Source organism: Plectropomus leopardus, chromosome 14, assembly GCF_026936395.1.
Source record: "Plectropomus leopardus strain MGB_pleo_1.0 chromosome 14, ASM2693639v1, whole genome shotgun sequence".
NCBI classification, from domain to species: Eukaryota; Metazoa; Chordata; class Actinopteri; order Perciformes; family Serranidae; genus Plectropomus; species Plectropomus leopardus.
The window spans coordinates 7,865,991-7,886,806 of record NC_142189.1 but is presented as its reverse complement, the minus strand read 5'-3'; the positions used below and the strand labels follow the sequence as shown (position 1 = coordinate 7,886,806).

The following is a 20,816-nucleotide window of genomic DNA, read 5'->3' as shown; positions in this document are numbered from 1 at the left end:
GCAGTGACAAAACATGACTAACTACAGCAGTGGCCTTGTAGAAGATGGAGTCAATGATTAAGGGTCTAAAAAAAAGCCCTATTTATGTAGATTTACGGGACTATTTTTCTACTTTTCTTACATAATACGGTTATTTGTGTGTTTGGGCGGATGCATCATGTCTTGAAGAGGACAGGTGGCTCAGAGTGGAGGTGACAGGAGGACAAGAACAACACTGCTGTCTCATGTGTGAGACAACAGCGCTACCCTCAGGACAAACTGAAAATTACATGATCATGAATAAACAGCAGAGGGCAGCACACACTAATCAAACATTTTGGGGAAGTGATTTCAGGACCTCCACTGGGACCAAAATTAAAATATTATCTGACAACCACATTAATTATTTTTTTAAAGTACGTGTTCAGTGTGAAACATACAGAATATGAATTGCATGTATGTTATTGGAGAGAAAACTGAAAAAATAAAGGCATCAGATTAATAATAGTAAATTACCTGAAAAAAGTGCTAAAATAAAATAAAAATGTAAAAAATAAAAATAAATGTTTTTCTGTAACCAAATATTAAATATATATCTATTTTTCTTGTTTTTTCTCTCTCTTTTTTAACACAAATTTTCAAGTTAACTTTTTCTTTCACTTTAGACATTTTTTTTCAATTTGCAAGACATTTCATGCAAAGTTGCATGCTCAAAAGTTTAAATACTTGTGAAAGGCATCTGAGTGCTGTGCAAGAAAACTGACATCAATCCTCATTTCAAGAGTTAAAGGCCGCAAAGAAACCGAATATCTTTTTTTTCTCCATATATTCTATTGTACTGTTTTTGCAAAATCAAAAAGAAAATAAACTGTAACTTAGCACCACTTTAAAATCACCACAAAACAGCAGAACTTTGGCAAATAAATGTACCTTTTTATTGAATATTGAGGGCATTAGTACCAAGAAGGCACGGACCAGACTTCATAATAACAAATCATTTTTTTTAAACTACAGGGTGACAAAAAAAATCTTTCATTTTTTCCTGAAGGGAGATCCTTTCACAGAAAGGATTATGGACGCAGACATACAGACTCTTACTCAGTGTAAGTATGACCATATAATGAAGTCAGAAAATGAAGTTAGAACATGTTATGAGGACTTTAAGGACATGGGTTATGACTGTATGGCTATGTACCTTAACACATACTGTTTGTATATAAGAAACATCATTGTCCATCAAAATATGACATTTTCCATTAATGAGTAGAAATAATTATAAGTTTAAAACAGCGAAAGAAATAAAACTGTAAGAAATATAGAAGTTGTTTTTAATTACATAGCAGTATCAAACTCATGTATTTGTAATGTGTTACATAAATGTTTGTTTTAAAGTCTTGTTCGGATGCTGTATTGTCAGCTTGTTAAAACTGTGGGTTTGAATAGACATGAACTGGGACGAAAAAAACAACAGAGATCTAAAGTTTCACATCACGCAGCTTGTCTTAGTTACATTTGGTGAGTAAATAAAAAGTAGCTGGAGTGCGACTAAACGTTAAATTACGTGACTTGTTTGTTTTTGCTGACAGACAAATTGGTAAAACAAATCTTCTCTCAGTTCATAGTGTCAGGCGACCGAAATACTTTTAAATGTTAAAATCATGACGCTGCGTCTGCAGATGACACGGAGCAAAGTAAACACTTGCAAAAAGTCTGACATTAGGCGCTTTCTTGCAGAAAACTAGACGAGAAGATTGATATCCTTCTCATGTCTTGAAAATATGAAGCTACCTCATGGTTAGCTTAGCTTAGCATAAACACTGGAAACAGGGAGAAACAGCGAGCCTGACTGTCCAAATGTGACAAAATCCGAACACTTCAAAAGCTCAAGTAACGGCACAGTTTGAACAAAAAACATTTGTGCCAGAGTCCTGCATCGGGTCGACGCCTTCATTTTTTATGTCGCGGTTTGGTTCTGGGCAACAGAAAAAGGACACACAGACTGGATTGCAGGTCGATAATTAGATTAAACTAAAACGATGAATGTATTTATTTCATATCTGTTTTCTCACTTTCTCTTAATTGAAAATGTATTTATTGCGGTGTCGAGTGTTAATTTGGGGTGGGATTTTTTTGGTTGTGTGCATACGCTTTTGTCTTTTTGCTGTTGTTGTTTAAAGTTAAAAAAAAAAAATAACAATAACAGTAATTGTACTAATGTTTTAATCCCCTGACTGCTCACTTTGTGTGCTGGCTCTGTGTTCTGCACAAGCTGGAGTATGAGAGCAGCTTAAATCAGGTGTTACTTACTGACTCAACATTATGAGATGAGCAGAAAATATTCATTAAAGTTTCAAATATCTTATTTTTGTTTTATATGCATGAAATGTCCCAAAACGGTCACTTTAAACGTGCCGGAGGGACAGGTGTGGTACTGCATGCTGCGGGTCGGGTTCTGAAAATCAGACCCCCGTACGACTCCGCTTTATTAATCTGCAAATTGTTTTCTCGCTGTGACTTCATATTTTGTGTACCGACATGCGTGAGGTTTCGAGCTTCTCATCTAAGCAAGAAAGAGTGATAAACGTATTTCCCTATATGAGGAACTATTCCTTTAACAAACAGCTGACTCCGGTCCTTTTCTATCAGTGTTTTTCAACTTAAAGCATCTTTACAACCACTTGGAAAGTTGTTCGTAGAACTAAATAATCTTAATTTTTAAATCAAACTGTAACTTTGTGGTCACGATGAAACGTCAAACGAGTACAAGAGTCGTATTTTCACGACAGAAAAGCTAAAAACATGGTTGTATCTTAAAAAAAGCATTATTGAATGACATCAGACATCAGACACTGTGACTGTGGCACTTTGAGTCTGAGCTGCATGATTTATGAATACGAACAAGTTGTTTATTGTGTTTTGAGAAATGAGAGCTTGTGACATCCTCTCAGCTTCTCTTGAATCTTACTGTGAGATTAAAAATGATAAAACCAGTCTTTCTTGTTCAGCGCCAACACCGCACGTCCTTAATACTGTCGCATACATTTGCTTGTAATACTGAATGACATCAGAATAACTGTTCGACATACACAAGTCTGGACAGTTCATCCAAAAACGCAACATGTAAAGAGAGTTCAGGTAAAACGAGAGGATGGAAAAAAAAAGTGACAATTCCAGTTTAAAACGATGGATGAAATGAAACAGAAGACATCACGAGTAAAAGACAACCGAGCAGAAAGGACGACGTACATGTTTGCATCAAAATGTACGGTTTGTTTTGGCCGACAGCCATTCGGGCTCCATTTTGAGTCTAGATTACAGGGAAGCTTTTGTGGCCGCAAAGTCGACGCAAGTCAGGACATGTAGGAACCGACTCGACCTCATTCCTCCCTGGAAACTCAGTCAGAGTGCACAGGACATGAAACAGTTTGAGTCTTTTTGACATTTAAGACGCTGAAAACTGTCTTAGAGTGTGAGCGTTAAAAAAATTAGTTTTGAATTCTGATGGCTTGGATCGTTAAAATCCACGGCGAGGGTGCGTGATTGTCAAGGCGAGGGTTTGACACCTGCATAGTGTGATGAAGGCACGTCGGGTGTGTGTTCACATGATTAAGAGTCCAGTCCGAGAGGGGCGGGGGAGTTGGCACACCGAAGACGAAACCAAGGCTGCTTCCTCTCTGAGGATTTTGGTTCTTCTTCCCTCCCACTAAATGTTTTCATCATGGCTGCACACAGCGAGAAAAAGTTTCCTTTTCTTGTCTTTGGTTCGTAGCTCAGAGAGATTTTGTCCTTTGTGTCCTCCAGAGAAAATCTTTGATATGCTCTTCATGTCTGTGCACGAGTCTCTGTCTGCTGTAAGCCTACACGCACGCACACGCAGTCTGTTTACGACTTTATAAAGCAGGCAAGCACAACGTGCGGTTATTGAAACCAGATTGGAGGAGACAGATTTGAATAAAAATGTTTTTTTTAAAGAAGATGACACGATCCCTTTTGTTTCCTTTCATACGTGGGAGCAGCTCGGGTTACGTTTGAAGGATTTCTCTTGAACCCAGTGTCTGTTCTTGAAGTTCCCTTTTCAGCCTGCATGTTTGTTTATTTTGTGTTATTCGTCTGAAGTGGGACCGCCAACATGTTGCCAGTTTTCACCCTAGAAACCCCCTCTCCAACACTCCTCTCTCGCCTCGTTCCCTGAGGGCTGAAACATCTCCACATCGGAGCGAAAAGGTCACCCTGAGGTCGCCTCTGTCCGCCTCAGTCACACCACGAACTCGGGGACCTCGTCGCTGGTCAGGTCCAGGGAGAAGTATTTGTTGGTTCTCTTGATGGGAAACGGGTGTTGCTCGCCGAGCATGCCGGCGCGCTGATCGGCGAGGCTCTGATAGCCGCCGCCGTCGCTCAACTCCTGCGCGCAGCCAAACGTGTAGCTGTGGGCGGTGTCCTGGCAGAGCTCCGCCCACTGCAGGCAGTCTTTCTGGTAGAGCCGGACGTCGTCCAGAGACTGGCTGTGTCGGTCGGTCGAAGATTGAGGCTTCCTGCACGCAGACGTCTGCGGATGGAAAACAAATAAAACAAGAAAAATGTGAATGAGTTCGAGCCAACCGTCAGAAATGTTTACACCGTTAACGCTCATCAATCACTGATGTTAAATATTGTCCAGGAGTCACATTGTAATTAACTTTCCCTCCTGTACTTTAACTTCTGCTTTAAACTTGATTTATAGTTCTGCATTAAGGCACTAAAGTAGCTGCTGTAGCTGCCATGTGCCTCCTCCAAAATGTAACAACACGTTGTGACTCGCCAGCTTTACAATGTAAATCTGAGACTAAACAAAAAAATCTGCTGACGTCCCACTTGTTGCTAAATTCACAAAGTGAATGAAAGAATATAGTTACAGTTACTGTGAACTAATACTTTGTAGTGGGAGTCACCTAAAGGTTCTGGTAAAGCAAAAATAAAATGTGTTTTCTAAATTTGTCACACCACAGAAAAATATGTACAGAAAATACCCAGCCAGGTTTGAACTGAAATAAATGAATAAAGATAAAAGCATCAAGCTGAGGAATGAGCGAGCAGTTGCAAAGCGACAGACTCTGGTTAGCAGCTGGTAGCATACACAGTCTATAGTAGCGCACACACACACACACACACACACACACACACACACACACACACACACACACACACACACACACACACACACACACACACACACACACACACACACACACACACACACACACACACACTGAGTCGAATATGAGTGCAACTCTGCAGCTAAGTTTAGCTTAAAGTGGTGAGCAAACTACCGACTTGCAGGGAGCCGATTCTGGCTGAAAGACTGAAAGGTACGCTAATTTGCTTGTGTTTTATGATTGCGGCATTAAAAGACTTGTTTATTCATGTATTTATTAGACTGAAAAACTAAGAGAGCTTGTAAAACATAGCAAATGCTTACAAACAGGGGGTTAACGAGACGACTGTTGGAAGTTTTCCATTATTCCTCAAATTGCACAAATTGAAATTGCAAATATAAAATTTGCCTAATGGAAGCACATCAAACAAAAAAAGCAAAAACTCCCGTTTATCACAAAAAGTGAAATGGAAAGTGAAATTTTGCTTTTATAGGTCATGTGATGCCATGTGCTTGTCAGTAGGAACTGGCTCCCTCATGATGCAGCAGGCGCCACAAGAGCTGTTACTGCATCGCATAACTCATCTGGAAGTTTTGAATCCATAACTCCTCTGTGAAATGGTGGATTATTATCTCCCAGAAAAACCCTCATACATTGTAGCTCCCACTATGAGGGATTGCCTTTCCATTACTGCTCCCATTACACGCCTACGTCTCCTTCGATTGGACATAATGAGGGCTAGTGCGGTGGCTGCGATAGAAATAAACCTGCTGATGTTTTGAACATCCATCGACATACTTCATTATTTGAAGTCTTCGGATGTTGCCATGTTTTTGTGTATTGTGCTGATAAAGGTGCACAAGCTGCTGTGAAAGCCATGCATTACCTGCGGCAGAGACTCGATGCTCTGTCCTCTCATCTTGACGACAGTTTCAGAGGAGCTGGAGGTGGAGGAGCTGACGTCTTTTACTATCAGTCCTGGGGAGAACAGATGATGACATTTAGCTTCAGTATGAAACAACTCCTCAGTGCAATCGCCGATGCTTCTTTATGGTCGTCTGTTATGTTTTCTGTCTGCACGCTGTGGCTTTGACTCACTCATGAAGCTGGAAAACTATGACTTAAACACTATTTACATTCTGCACGCCCTGGAGGAGTCTTAACTAAACGTTTAAGATGTAAATAAACAAAGTAGAGCAGAAACAGTGAGACAGCATCTATACCTGAGTATCCGTTGGTTTGATCAGGCGACATGGTCAACATGTCCTCAGTGATGTGGATACAAAGCTCCTGGTCCAGAGCCATCTCATGAAGCTCCTCGTAGTCTTTAGGGTCGTCCACCAGCATCTCAATTTCTGCAGGAACAAAAACTGCAGTTTTTATCTGGTAATATGCAATTTTATACATTGTAACAGGTTTACAATTATGATATTTATATTTCTGCTCACAAGAAATTTTGATGGTCTTGACTATTTTTAAATATTTGCCAATTGTCTGTGTATAATTTTAAATGAAACATAAACTCAGTAACGAATCTCTTCTCTTACCGTCATCATCGAGTATGCGCTCCTTGCCGCTGCTCTCGATGCCAGAGGTGTGCGAGCTCCCGTGACTGGTTGTGGACGAGCTGCAGGTTCGTAGGGGCCTGTGCGGGGCCTGACCCGGGGCCCTGAAGCTGTCCGTCTCGATGCCGGAGGTGTGTGAACTGCCGTGGCTGGTCGTGGAGTGGCGGGACAAGCGTTTGTGATGAGACATGCTCCCCGCGCTGCTGCCGCTGGCCCGGGAACGTTTGTCCAGGTGGTCCATGTCCAGTTCGAGAGCGTCGCTGATGTACGACTCCCTGTACTGCTTCTTCTCTGAAATAAGCCGAACACAGACGCACTTTAGTTTTTATGACCGAGAATTCAAAATAATGACTCACATACAGCACATATATATACATGGAAGAAAAATGACAATTTGGCATGTTACAGTAGGTTGTGTTGCACTTTTTTTGGGCTGTGAACAGCTGCTGGTCCTTTCTCTGTTATACTTTTGACAAAGTGGCTGCACAATGAGTTTTTCCTGTAGTGTTAAACTGAAATATTGAGGTTTACATCTTCAGTGGCATTGTGTTTTGGCGCACAATGTTAGAAAAGATAAGAAGTGAATATGAAATTGCTGGAAAATACCTTCGTTTTCCTCCAACCGTCTGACTTGTTTGAGAACTGGCTGCAGGTTCATGTAGAGCCGGTGGCTGTTGCTGAGCAGCTGCAGGAGGTGACGAGAGCGTAAGGGACAACCTGTGTAGTAGATGAGTTTACGGGCCGAGGGCAGACCGTCAGGAAGGATCTCAAACTTCTTCCCCTGAGAGAGCATAAGATGAAGAAGAAGAAGAAAAGCATGAATACTGATTACAGGACTCTGTGATTTACAGCAGTTCATAATGTGAGATTAAGAAATAGGAATGTGGATTTGAAATAATGATGAAGTGTAAGAAAGGCCAGAAGGCAAAACTCAGAGGGGACCAATGTCAGTTCTTGCAAACTGTTCTGTGGCCAAACACAATGCAACCATCATTCCATGTATCTGTTCTTCATTTCTTCCTACAGACTCTGAAACTGAACATTTTTGAGCAGTTTTGATGATTTTCCAGGGAGAAGACATGTTGGCTGAATGCATGGAAAAACTAAAATGGTGGGTCTGTGCTTTCTCCTGCGCATTTTGGCAAAAGCTAGACCCAATAACAGCTGTCTTTAGTGTCAGTGGGGTTGTTTTCAATACAGACCTATAAACATTTCTGCAAGGGTTTGGACTTTCAAAGGCGACGGGTGGGTTTAAAGGCCTGGAAAATGCAAAGAGCTGCACATTTCTGACCGCAAGACTGAGCTTACACTTTATTTAACCAGACGTTTGTAAAGAAACCAACTTAATCCAGGTTGGTTTAAAGCCTGTACATAGATAAGGAAGCACATTATACATTTGTTCATGGACAGTGGCTGTCCTATAAAAAAAGGTTTTTCTCTGGAGAGAGAAATCTTTGGAGCTCAAAGGCTTCCTGTCCAAATCTGCGGACCTGCAGGAAAACCCTGGGTGGGAATATGAAGAAAAGTATTTGTCTTAAACCTCAAACTGCCCCGCTGCAACTCCTCCTGGTCACCAGTAAAACACTGAAATCATACTGCGCAGCGAGTACGTGTGAATGAGGCAAACTGAGTGAAGCAGAACAGGTTAGATAGATAAAGTACCTTATAAATCATAGTGGGAAACTGTACAGTTTATGTATATATTTATAGAAATGCTGCAAGAAATCTCTATTCTGCGTGGTGAGCTTATCTTTTTGTACCCTTGGCTGTTTTTGTTTTGTTTTCACTGTAGTTTTCAATGTTTTTATTTCCTACATGTCTTTGCTACGAATATGCATATAAGTTACACGACTCAGAAATCAGCAGTACTAAATATGTTTTTGGACATTTTTACGTAGGTTTTATGCATTTTTAAATAGTTTTGCCTGTTTTTGACACAAAAATGTCTATTTCAGGACAGAGGAGAGAGAGTGTGTGTGTGTGTGTGTGTGTTACAGGGATGTGAGAATGACATTAAAGAGCCTTATGTCATGTTCATACTAGACTCCAAAGTGCCCCGATATGTCAAAAGTCTGGCCATTCACACCAGAAATGCTTTTCTCCGTGCTGGTCAGCAAACGATTCTGCTCCCCCGATCTGTTTTAATCACATGGAGAGCGCTGTCTTTTTGCTTGTGTCCCCTGAAATCTCTCTCTCTCTCTCTCTCTGTGTTTAGACACAACTGACAAAAATGTGGAAGCATGGGGTGTATAGTTTATTATTTATCATATTCAGATAATTGATGCCATATACAGTATAATATGCATAAATATATAGTTTATAATAGGTTTTCAATGTGTTTTCTTGCCAGGTTTGTTTGCGGTTTGTGAAAAAAGAAGACCAGATGCCGAGACTGAGTAACGTGGGGCTGCAGCACGTTTCGTGTGAACAGCACAAATGGTTAACATGGGCGCCAAAACAAAGTGGGCAGCAATCTGCGGCAAATTGGCACGCTGCGCAGTGCTTCCACATCCAGTGGGAACCAAACATCAGTACTGTCAAACATGAATTACTGATTGTGCAATTAAAAAAACAGAATATTTTCATGGCAAGACTTCTAGTTTTGTTTTTCTTATTTCCATGAAGGATCAAATGTTCTGACTGTCGGCACCACAGTTCCCATCATGTTTTAAGAGAGAGAGTCTGGTAACTGTGGCCTTCTGCTGCACTCGTGTCATATCACGATTACTGTCATCAAGCTTTCTGACTTGCAAATCAAAACACTCAAGTCACAATAAGCACAGGGAAACTGATTTTTCTAAAAACTCTATTTTAGTTTGTCAAACAATATGGACCTGCCTGAAAACCAAACACACATGGACTCCTCATATCAGCCAAATCCCATCATGAAAGGTAATTAAACCCAATTTATTTTTGATATGGAGCTGTTTGCAAAGCATAGTATGTGTAACCCTCACGCCTCATACAAGCCTCTGATGGTTTAAATGTTTGCAGGTCATAAAAATGGGAATCTTTCCTAAACAACACGAATGTGACATACATCTGAATCTTTTTGTTTGCCTTAAGCTGTTGTTGCCAAGTCTGTATCATGGAAAGTCATGATGCATTAGCTAGAGGAACTCCTTGTTTGTGCACTAATGCATTTCTTTGATGTTTGTGTGGAGTGACTGACTTTAGTTACCAAGAACAAAGGGTGCATTTTTATGCAACCAGCATTTATCAGGCTCTTGGGGTAAAAATAGTTAAAGATAATTCAAAATCTGAAAGCTTCCCTGCTGGTGGTAACTCTAATCCAGACCAAAAACACACAGCAGCAGGCTGGTGTCGAGTGGCAGGTTATTAAAAGGTGTTCAGACGCCACTTAGAAAAGTTTCTTATTTCATGCAGTACATGTGGTCAGTCCATCTAAATTCTCTGCTTAGGACAGCTGGACAACTTACTCCTCCTTCCAACTAAACCTCCCTAACAGGCCACACACATCGAAAACTCCCAGCATCACCCACAGGGCTGATTTCATCCAACAATCCCTCAACAAGCTCAGCATTAACCAGAGAAGCCGCCGGCGAGGTCGAGGCAGAGTTTTAGAGCCAACGTCATGGGACACAAGGATGATTACTTCAGTTCAGCTCTCCAGGAGAAGATGAAACTCTTACAGGCTCAGGAGAAGCAAATAAATAACTGTTTTCTCTTATTGCATCAGAAACACTCAGAAACAAAAAAAAGTGCTCCTCCTTCATTTGAACCTTGATACAAAGACGAGCTAAATATCCCGGCCAAATATCCTGAATAGAAAATCCCCCTGAAACCGTTGCAACATCTGGTGTTTATTGACCCACACGTCCCTCCGCCCTGCTCCGCGCGCTGGCTCGCTCGGCCCGGAGCTGCAGCCGTGGTGGCCGCGGTGTTGGATGACGTGACTCGTGGGTGGGGTGGAGGAGAAAGCCTGTTATTCAGGAGAAGGGTGGGACAGGGCCATGAGAGGCCCTTCACATCCACAGTTAAACCACAGCGGTTCACTCTCACGACGCTGCAGACAGCAGACACCGGAAAAAAACACAAGAATGAGGAAAACAGGATGTCTTCACCGTGAACTGCGTGGCAGATGCGACAGCTGTTTGCGCCAAAATAAGGGCCAAAGCAAAGCTCACCACAAAACCTTCTGGGACGACAAAGCAAGTTTCTCAGCTGCCTTAAAGCTGCTTAAAAAGTCCCTTCAATCGTATAAAAATAAAGACATAGACAAAAATAGAGTCACAGGGGCTTGTTTTTGTGCAACAGCAGTGATAAGCAATAATGACCCCTCTGGATTGTGATTAATAGCCGACTGGCAGTGAGCATGCAGCCGTCAGAGTGAAACAGATATATAGTAAGTTTCTCTGCCTTCCTGCGATAACAGGAACCCTATGGAAGCAAATTAACCGACTGCTGCGCTCAGCTTAACGACAGGCTGAGTCAGAGCGCAGATGAGAAGATTTACCAGGATTTCCTTTAAAGGGCACAAGGACACCAGCAATAATTGATAAAATGAATAAATCAAGAGGCATGTATATCATATGGGAGAAAGTCCTGCTGCTGATTACATAAAAATATGTATACAGTATACAGTATACAGTGCGTTTGTGTGTGTGTGTGTGTGTGTGTGTGTGCATGCGGGGAAAGTCTTCCTAAATCCCTGATTAGTTCCAGAGGACTTGCAGGGCTAAGATAAAACAGCAGTGTGGAGAAAAGAAGCCTTGCGTAAAAATTTCCACGACCCTGAGCAAGAGCTAGGCTTTCAAAAACATCGCCGTAAGCCAGGGGGATGCTTTGGATTTCGTCATCGCTGGAATGAGTATAGAAAGCAAACTGTACCTCCTAAGAAAAATGTGTTGAGAAACAGTTGTGATGGGGCATCTGACTCACCACAAATACCAGTTTTCCCACGTTGGTCCAGGGGAAGTCGTATAAAAGCTGCCTCACGGACCCCACATTCTGCAAACACAGGACCACAAACGAAGTCAGTAATTACAGGTACGGAGATTCTTTTCAGCCGACTAAAAATACAACAAAGATACAATGACAACAGGGCTGCACCACACTGTGAAAAATCTCCATCTTTAGAATGAACTTTGTCTGTTTTGTTGTTTAAAACGAGTAAAAAAAATCCACAAATGGAGTAAGATTTTTTTATACTTGTTTATGTTAAGTATTGATTGTTTTAGTAAAAATTTTGGATTTTTTTTCACAGATTATTTGTCTCATGTATTCCTGTGTGAATGTAGTTACAGCTTTAGCAAATATGACAAAAAAATATTGTCATTAGTTATTGACTACAGCTTTAATAGGTTAGAAAATAGTGAAAAATAGTCCTGCGACAATGTTTAAATCTTCAAAATGAAAATTTTAGACATACAAAGAAAATCAATTTATAATGTAATGTTTAATAATAGTATTTAAAAAATAAAAGACACAATTTTTTTCTTCTAGAAATGTCTTTAAAGAAGTTGAAATAATTTTTTCACATTGTACAAAAATAAGACTTTTAGGAGTCAATGCAGTAGGCAAAAAAATAATAATATTTGCAGTGCTCTTTTTTCAGAGATAAGAAATACATAAGGCAGGAAAAAAAGTCTAATCAGGCATCCATAAGTACATTTCCATGCACCTGATTTGCAAATTGGGCACAAAAAAGAAAACCTGAGTGGAAAAGTAAGAAATCTTAATATCATCTTGAAATATTGCAAAAAAAGTCTTTGCACTTTGTAGAGGTAGAAGAGTTAGTATATCAATAAAAGGTAAATGCAAACAAATACAATGGAAACAGATTCAGCAAATAAATGATTATGTGATTATGATTATGTCATTGCATAGGCCACTGCAAGCTCTCTTCGTTGTCCTGGATGGCTTTTTACACGCTTATGTATGAGCACACAGAGCTGTTACCAGAACACTTCCAAGAGCTCATGGCTGTAACATTAGTTGTCCAAAACTCTGTTTCCATTGTCCAGTGTGCTCTCCATTATTAAACATCCTTTGTTGGCTTGACTGGTCCTCTTTTCATCACATCATCTCGTTGTGCCCTCTTTTTCTGATCAGCACCACCCATCAACAAACCAACTCCAAATATTCACATAACATAACTTTTTCCTGTTTTCTCAAAGTTTGGTTAAAATTAGCACTATATTTGCAAGTAAACCTGACTACTGTCTCAAAAAAAGGAAGAAAAAGAAACATGAATTACCTGAAATATTTGGATACCACGTAAAGTCAGTCCCAATGTAAGAGATGCCTCCACTTCCTTCTTGTCCTGTTGAAATAGAGCAGATAAAGTATAGATCAGGTGATGCTCTGGTCAATTCTGATGTAGCAGAATAACCTGAAATCTAATAAATACATCAAATGCTCCCTTTGCCGACAGAATTTAGAAGCCAGTGTTGATATCTGCACGTAGTGATTCATTAGAAACAATAATGCTATCTGTGTTGGACTTGTACAAGACATATCTTCTGTAGCTGCATTACATCTGCTCCTGTGCTCTTTTCCTCACCTTGTAGAGTCTGTAGTAGTGGACTGTGACGTCATCGAGCTGGGCACACTCCTTAATGTATTTGAGGTGCGCCTCAGAAGCCGTGAGAGCAAACTGGTCTTTGTGCATGTTCGGGATATGCCTCAGGATGTACTCACGGCCACGCTTGGCTATCACCTGAGCGGGGAGAGAGAAAGAGGGAGAGAGTCAGGCTTGGCTGCCCTGAAGTTGTACAGACTCATTATAGCAGATTGGCAGCACAGGTTGCCAATGAGGGTAATGAAGCTTCCTGCCGCAGGGCAAACAGATGTCGACCTGGAGAGACTGAGCGAGAGCCAGAGGCACGGAGCGGAAACACACTCACTAAGCTTTGCATGTGGCTTTTGAAGATTTTGTAAGAGAGCTTTCTAGGCACCTAAATCTGCGGGAGATTTACTGGAGGGTAGCGCTCTCATCATCAAACAATTTCCTGTCACTGCTGGTTTCCAGTGGCGATAAGGAGACAGGAGGCTAATTACAGGAAGTGAAGGGCAATCAGACGGGTGTGGCAGTTGTAGTCAGAGAGGTGGAGGATGGTGATGCCAGTGTGGCTAAAATAGCAATGTCAGCCGGAGCATTTCTCAAGATTAAAAAAAAAACAAAAAAAACAGTGTGTGTGCCACTTCCAGGGACAAAAATAAACTTTGTGTCCCAGTTCTCATTATCCCACATGCTCCGATATAGAGCTGTCTCTAAGTGTTGGTCAGCGTGATTAATGGAAGGTAGCCTTGGACTCACACACTGTTGTACACTGCAGAGCAGGACATCGAACACAGAACACAACCTGAGAGGCTGAAACACACCTTCCTGTATATTTCAGCTCCTCATTCAGTGATACAGCAGTTTATTTTTGGCCTTTTTTCAGCTGAGACCTATTTAAGTCACTGATGTTTTTTTATTCACTGTGACTCACTGGAATATCAGACAGACTCTCCACAGAAGGATTTATCGGTCTAATACTGTAATGTGTCACACTTAACACTTCTTTCAAGCTTTGTGTGTATGCTGCACCAGAAAACAATTAAAATATAGTACAACGGTGAATGTCACACCCTTCCCTCTATCCATGTCCTGCCAAAAGTCAAATTGCTTCAGCTGTGCTTTTTTGATATATATCATTACAAACAGAATATGTTTTGTTTTGGACAAAACAAGGCATTTACAGATGTCAAACTGGACTCTGGGAAACTGTGATGGTGGTTTTTGTTATCTTCTGACATTTTGTACACAAAAGGAAAAGTGATTAATTGAGAAAATATTCAGAAGATTTGAAAATAAATAATGAAAATAACTGTTAATTGCTGCCTTAACAACAAATGTATCACATTTAAAAATCAAGTACTACTACACATAAAAAAGCAAGAAGAGTGAGTATAAATTAGCCACTAAACCCAATAAAGCCAAAGCCCAAATACATGTGTCCCACAAGTAACTACATACAATATGCAAGCGAATGTATTCAAACGAGAGACAGAGAGAAAATATTTTAAGTTTTGTTTGGGGTATTATGCTCATTTTCAGGCTCGTGCTTGAAATTAAGGTTTCTACTAGAGCATGTTTACATGCTTTTTAATGGTCAAAAAACACTATTTTTGTAATATTGTCTGTGCTGAGACACATTTATTCACCCTCTGTTTAGGACACTCTGTTTTATCGCCTGTCTCTTTATGTCTTCATCTGACAAAGCCCAGCCAGCACTGACTGGTCGGTGTTTCTGGATTTTCTAATTCTCGGTGTCTCTGTGCCGTAATTGAAGCTATGGAAATGACTAATGCAATTCAGCAGCAATTTCTACCATAAAAAGTCACCAATAAAATCTTATAATCACAACTGGACATATTCCAGCAGGAATAAGTTTAGAAGAAGATTACTTGTTTCCTTGAAGTAAGCATGTAGCTTCATTTAGTAGTGTAGGCTACGTAATGTAAACACTTGCAGTTGAGTGCCTGGAGCAGATGACTATGTAAAGAAATCCACCATGACTTCATACTGTAGCCAGAGTAGAACAAACAGTTAAGTGTTCAGAACGGGCTGCAGCCCGAGGTTTTTGCTCACAGGGATTACTTTTAAATATATTACCTCATTATGTTAAACTTAGGCCATATTTAATATGACTGTCCCTTATTTGAACACTATATTAACCCTTTGAAACCTGGAGCATCATCATTTTTCTTGTGTTATTTTCAGACGTCTTTCACAAGAATCTAAACCTTTGAACCCGGAGCAGATAGGTTATATTTCTCTAAAAATAAAATGTCTAGGGGAAAAAAACTGTGGGAAAACTGCGTTAATCATAATTACATACTTACAATTATATTACACTATTATTAGATTTTTTTTTTAGCATTCTATCGTTTGTTTTTATTGTTTTTTATTTCTTAACAATAAAATTTGAAATGATGTTTTCTTATTTCCAGGTTATTTTCTTGTACTCTTCACTAATTTCTTTTTAATTTTTAGGTAATTTCCTCTTTTGCTGCCCATTGCCTTGCTCCCACATTTTTAAAAGAAATCAAGCAGATTTTCTTTGCTTTTAAAAGGTTAAGCCACGAGATATGAAAAAGCATAACTGGTCGTCTTTGAAACAAGGTGTGATCAGACACAGAGGGACAGGAAAAAGCCAGATGTGATTTGGTGTGAACAGGAAGAAAGAACATGCAGGATGATGGTTTGTGATTATAAATCACCTCTTCTTCACTGATGCGTCAAGTACATACGGTACTTGTTGGACATACTCACCCATGGGGGGAAGTAGGCTTCAGGTTCAAAGTACTTCCCAAAGTGCTTGTTGCGTTTGAAGTTGCCGAGGTCAGCCTGCAGAGCGAAGGCTGCCAGGAGGAAGTAGGCCTCCTCCCTTTGGATACACTGTGAGAGCAGCACCTGTTTCCTCAAGTGCCAGTAGTAGTAGTACCTGGCTGCCCGGTCACTGTGGGATTGAAGGTGAACAGGTGTCAAACAGTGATCTTAGAGCAGGTGTACAGGTGGTTTATGCCACTTGCGACTAGAAGTTACAATCAGCCGAAGGATTTTTACTTGCCTGATCAATCTCCCATTCTCAACGTAATACTGAGCTCTGAAGTGAATGATCATCGGAGGCCCAAACTGATCGATGCCCTGGAAGACAAACAAGTGGAAATCCTTGTTTATTTTCTAAAACAGCAAGAATTTCACATATATATCAGCAGCTTGAACACAATATGACTGAGTCTCAAGCTGGAAAAAGCAAACAGTTATAAAACATTTCAACTTCATTCCTCAGGTGTTATGTAATGTGATACAAACAAACGCAGCACACTGCTGTTCACTAACGAGGCTGATCTGGCATCAGTTTATAACAAAGACTACAGATGTTAGAAAGGAACAAAAATATTTCATGTTGGTGCATCACCACATAAATAAAATCACAGAATAAGAACTTGATATGTTTATAGATGTTTGTTTACATTAATAATGTTCATAAACCATTAATTCAATCATGGGATGTTAAAGCGATAGTTTAACATTCTGGGATGTAAGCGCTTCTTTGCTCCTCTCTGAGAGTTGGATGAGATCGATGCAACTTTTATGTCTGTGCATTAAGTATGGAGCCCTGATGCAATAATCCTAGCTTAGCACAAAGACTGGAACCAGATGGAAACAGCTAGCTGTTAAAAAACCACTCTTAAGTTCAACTATATGCCTTTCAACATCCTGAAGCTGATTTAACATATAATTTGTTGAACCCATTCACAAAAATTTACAAATAATTTGTGGTTTTAGGGGGGAGTTTTGGACGGTGACTGTTTCTTGGTGAAAAACAGCTGGCACAGTGACGACCTCCAGTGTTACAGTTACAGTGAAGTTGCCAGGTATGGTACTCTCCTGCCTGCACAAAGACTGAAGCCTGTGCCATAGCCAGAGACCATCTGTAGCCAAAACAAGATGTTAACCATGTTATTTTTATTTTGGTTTTCAAAATATGTACGTAATATTCTCTGCCATAAAGTCAAATTTCTGTGTATTGCCAATCTTATATTGAATAAATGAGCATGTCTTCATAGTTCCAGGTTTCCTGCTGTAGCGGGGAGGAGGCTTTAGCTAATGACACAGTAAAGACGCATGAGTGCTGAGCAGCAAACTCCCGGTTAGGGACTGGCAGAGAGCGAGCCGCTGTGTGTGTACTGACTGTGGCCCGAGCTTCTCTTATTGAATAAACATGCAGATCCTGATTCATGGTGTGAAATGATTTCTTCGGCCTGTAAGCCCCCATCCTCGAACTGTTACACCTGCACTTAACTGTTAATCTGCTGCATCTCTTGTGAATAAGTGAATCGCCTAAAACTAAACTATTTAATTTCTTTTTTAAAAAAAGTATATATTTGGAATCTATATTGTCAACAGTGGAAAAAAGCACATCTGCACATTCAAATCCCTGGGAATTGAATGTGTGGATGTGTTTTTTTCACTGCAGATAGTGATTCAGCACTTCAGTTGAAGTCCAAATACCTGGTAAGTGGTGTTTTTCCAAGATGGAATCTATATGGTCAACAGAGACCTGGCTTTTAAGAAAAAGTTTATATTCCAGTAAGCAGAGAAGTTTATATTCCAGTAAGCAGAGAAGTTTATCTACCTGACACTGAAATTTAGTTGGTTAAATCTTGTGACTCTCAGGTAGGGGATCTATTAAATCCTGTTTTTTACTTAGACTGGTAAATTCTATGATTTTCTTGCAAACTTCTTGCATAGTACAGCTTTAAAAAGGATTCCCCTGCTCACTGTTACATTTTGGATTGAAAGTCAATAATCCAGTGCATCATTTCTCACCTTGCTGGCTTCTCTCTTCCATTCTTTCGGGCAGTATTTGGAGAGCTTCTGATCCAGCTCCATATAGATGTGTTCATTATCTGTTGGAGGAGGAGAGGCAAAAGCTTAGCACTGAAACTTATACTCTGTTTTCGTCTGTGTGTGTGTGTGTGTGTGTGTGTGTGTGTGTGTGTGTGTGTGTGTGTACATGTGGATGTATAGATGTCTTTATGTGTGTGTATATGCACAGAGAAATCCCCCCTGAATGCTCCCTGTTCAAAGACTCGAGCCTCGGAGTCATCACATCAGACAGCCTCTGCACTTCCCTTTGTACTCGGAGCCTGTGGTGCTCCTTCTCATTTCTCCACCTCTCACTGTCATGCATTAATCTGCTCCTGAAGTGACGCCTTTCATGAGCTGCCGGCCTGCTGATGTGACAAGTCTGACTTTCTATACAATGAAAACCCGTTGAAAAGGAAGAGAAAATGAAGGAGCAGAGGCTCTCTGGCAGAACATCAATACATATTTTCTTTTATCATACTTGTGAACTGTAACAAAGACTAGATGATAAGAATTATGACTCATGCTTAAACACACATTACAATGATGTCCTGAATCTATGTTAACGCCTTGTTTTTACTGCGTTAAATTACACTGCTGAGTATCTTCCCATGAAGATAGTTTTGGTTTTATTTGGGGACAATTTGAAATCTCCACCGCAGAGACTTCTGCCGCCATCCCAATACAATTGAGGTTGTTGACATTTGGTTTGTGGTGCTTAGAGAGTCCAAATATTACATTTGAAAATCTCAACAGCAATGTCTGTTTCCAGAAACAATATCCATGCTGCTCCGGCTGTGAGACGTTTTCATTGAGAACTTTGTGGTTGGAAATCACCAGAGAAGTAAGTAGACCAGGGGTCAGCGGAGATGCTTTTTAAGATTTGAGTGAAGTTACTTTTTATGATCTTTTACAGAACGTAATGTAGATTTATGTGGACAGGAGTAGCATTACTGAGAGCATACATGCAGCTTTAAATACAACCCACTCTGAATCAGACTTTGATCTGTTAATTATCAATTTACAGTAAAATGAACAGAAGAGATGTTGGGGTGAAAAATAGGACAAATAAAACTGAACCAATCAATCTGACTCTGCTTTAAGACTGCAACTAATCATTATTTTCATTATCAGATAATCTTCTGATTATTATCTTGATGAATCAACTTGATCATTGTTTGGTCTACAGATGCCAAAAAAAACCCCAGTGTAACAAAAATTCCCAGCGTCTAAGATAATGTCTTCAAATTGCTTGCTTTGTCTTGACAAACAGAACAAAACCCAAAGGTACTCAGGCCCTGCCTACACATTTAAAGATATTTTTAAGATAAATATTTTTCTCTTCTTTTTGGCCTTTCATTCACAGTTTTAGAGATTTTTGAAACTGCCTTGTAAGGAGTAGATTTTTTAAAACTTCAGTAATTTCCTATCGTGTAAAACTGTGCATTTGGGAAATGAAGATATCATCCTCCAAATTCATGTTTGCTTATTGTCTCTTTGTGTAATGAGCATGTGCCAGAAATGATAATAACAATGGGCGACTTCCTGTTTGTTTTTATTTTGTCAGTACTGCTTGGTTTTTAACATTTCATTTTAACATAGTAAACTTAGCATCCCAGTTATGTAGTCCATAACAGCATCCACTGTTTTGGAAAAGGCTTGGTTAAACCAGCAGATTGTGAGACAATTTCCAGAGAGGTATTGTTGTCACTGAGGAGTGGAAGGAAAACTCCAGTCCACAACATCACTCGAATCTCTGAGTGAGCTCCTTCATCCTTATATCGGAGGGGAATCAATGATGAGATCTCCAGTAGATGTTTTGAAAAGTTGGCCTGAACACTGAGGAGGGAAGACTGCAGAAGACTGCAGAAGACTATAGAAGACAGCTAATGCCAGCGAGTGTTTGGATTTGTTGTTTGGATTTGTTTTTTTTAATGCTGCATTTTTCAAAATAGTTGCATTGATTTTCTGTTGAGTAATCTTTTCAGCCCCACTCTATTTCAAAAAGCCATTTGAACGAGGTTAGGGCATTAGCAGTGTCCTAGCAAAATTTATTAAATTCATACAACTAATTTGTCACAGAAAAGTACATTTTAACATTTCTTTTGTGCACTGTTGGACATATTGTTACATCATGAGTGGTAAATTGTCCAAACAGTCAGCTAACGAAGACATATTGATTGATTGATTAATTAATCTTGTATGTCTTGTCTTGTTTGTGTGGATGCCAGGAAGAATAGTTGTTGCTACGGTAACAACTAATGGGGATCCAATGTAAATAAATAAATAAATAAATAAATAAATAAATATTGAAACCGTGTCTGGTGTGGACGCCTGGCTGTGGACGCTCTGGTTGGGGGGACATTGGGTGACACACAGCGAGTGGGTGGCCTCTGTTTGCCTTGGGGATTTCACGCTGTTCAGACAAGCACTTCAGGAATGTCCCACAATCAGACCCATTGGCTCCTGCTCAACTGACCTGCTGGGCCGTCATTGGCTCATCTGGAGGCCAGCTGTCTGAAAACACTGCCTTTGCAATTTACTCTCCCTCTGCAGTTGCCTACAACTGTCACCCACTGTCTGCCACACCACAGTGCAGACGCAGTGACTCATTCCATACGTACGACCCTCACTGTGCCGTCACCGTAAAAACAACTGTAGCCTCGCTGCACAATGGGAGCCTGTCAGGACGAGGAGGCCCTGGTTCCTGAGAGACCGCCATGACATGTAGGTGAGAGATGCTCCGTTTAGGGT

At 40.3% G+C, this 20,816-nt stretch overlaps 1 protein-coding gene across 1 annotated transcript in view; it reads right to left on the bottom strand.

Moving 5' to 3' along the window:
- Nucleotides 1–891: 891 nt before the first annotated feature.
- Nucleotides 892–20,816, bottom strand: part of frmd6 (FERM domain containing 6) — a 35,006-nt gene continuing 15,081 nt past the window's right edge. The window contains exons 4-14 of the mRNA XM_042500547.2: nt 18,024–18,103; nt 16,258–16,334; nt 15,960–16,146; nt 13,203–13,358; nt 12,897–12,962; nt 11,579–11,647; nt 7,283–7,457; nt 6,659–6,967; nt 6,335–6,466; nt 5,998–6,089; nt 892–4,525 (exon numbers count right to left, since the gene is read on the bottom strand). Coding sequence (XP_042356481.1) covers nt 4,235–4,525; nt 5,998–6,089; nt 6,335–6,466; nt 6,659–6,967; nt 7,283–7,457; nt 11,579–11,647; nt 12,897–12,962; nt 13,203–13,358; nt 15,960–16,146; nt 16,258–16,334; nt 18,024–18,103 — 1,634 coding nt within the window. The 3' untranslated portion in view covers nt 892–4,234. The remainder of the gene's footprint in view (nt 4,526–5,997; nt 6,090–6,334; nt 6,467–6,658; nt 6,968–7,282; nt 7,458–11,578; nt 11,648–12,896; nt 12,963–13,202; nt 13,359–15,959; nt 16,147–16,257; nt 16,335–18,023; nt 18,104–20,816) is intronic.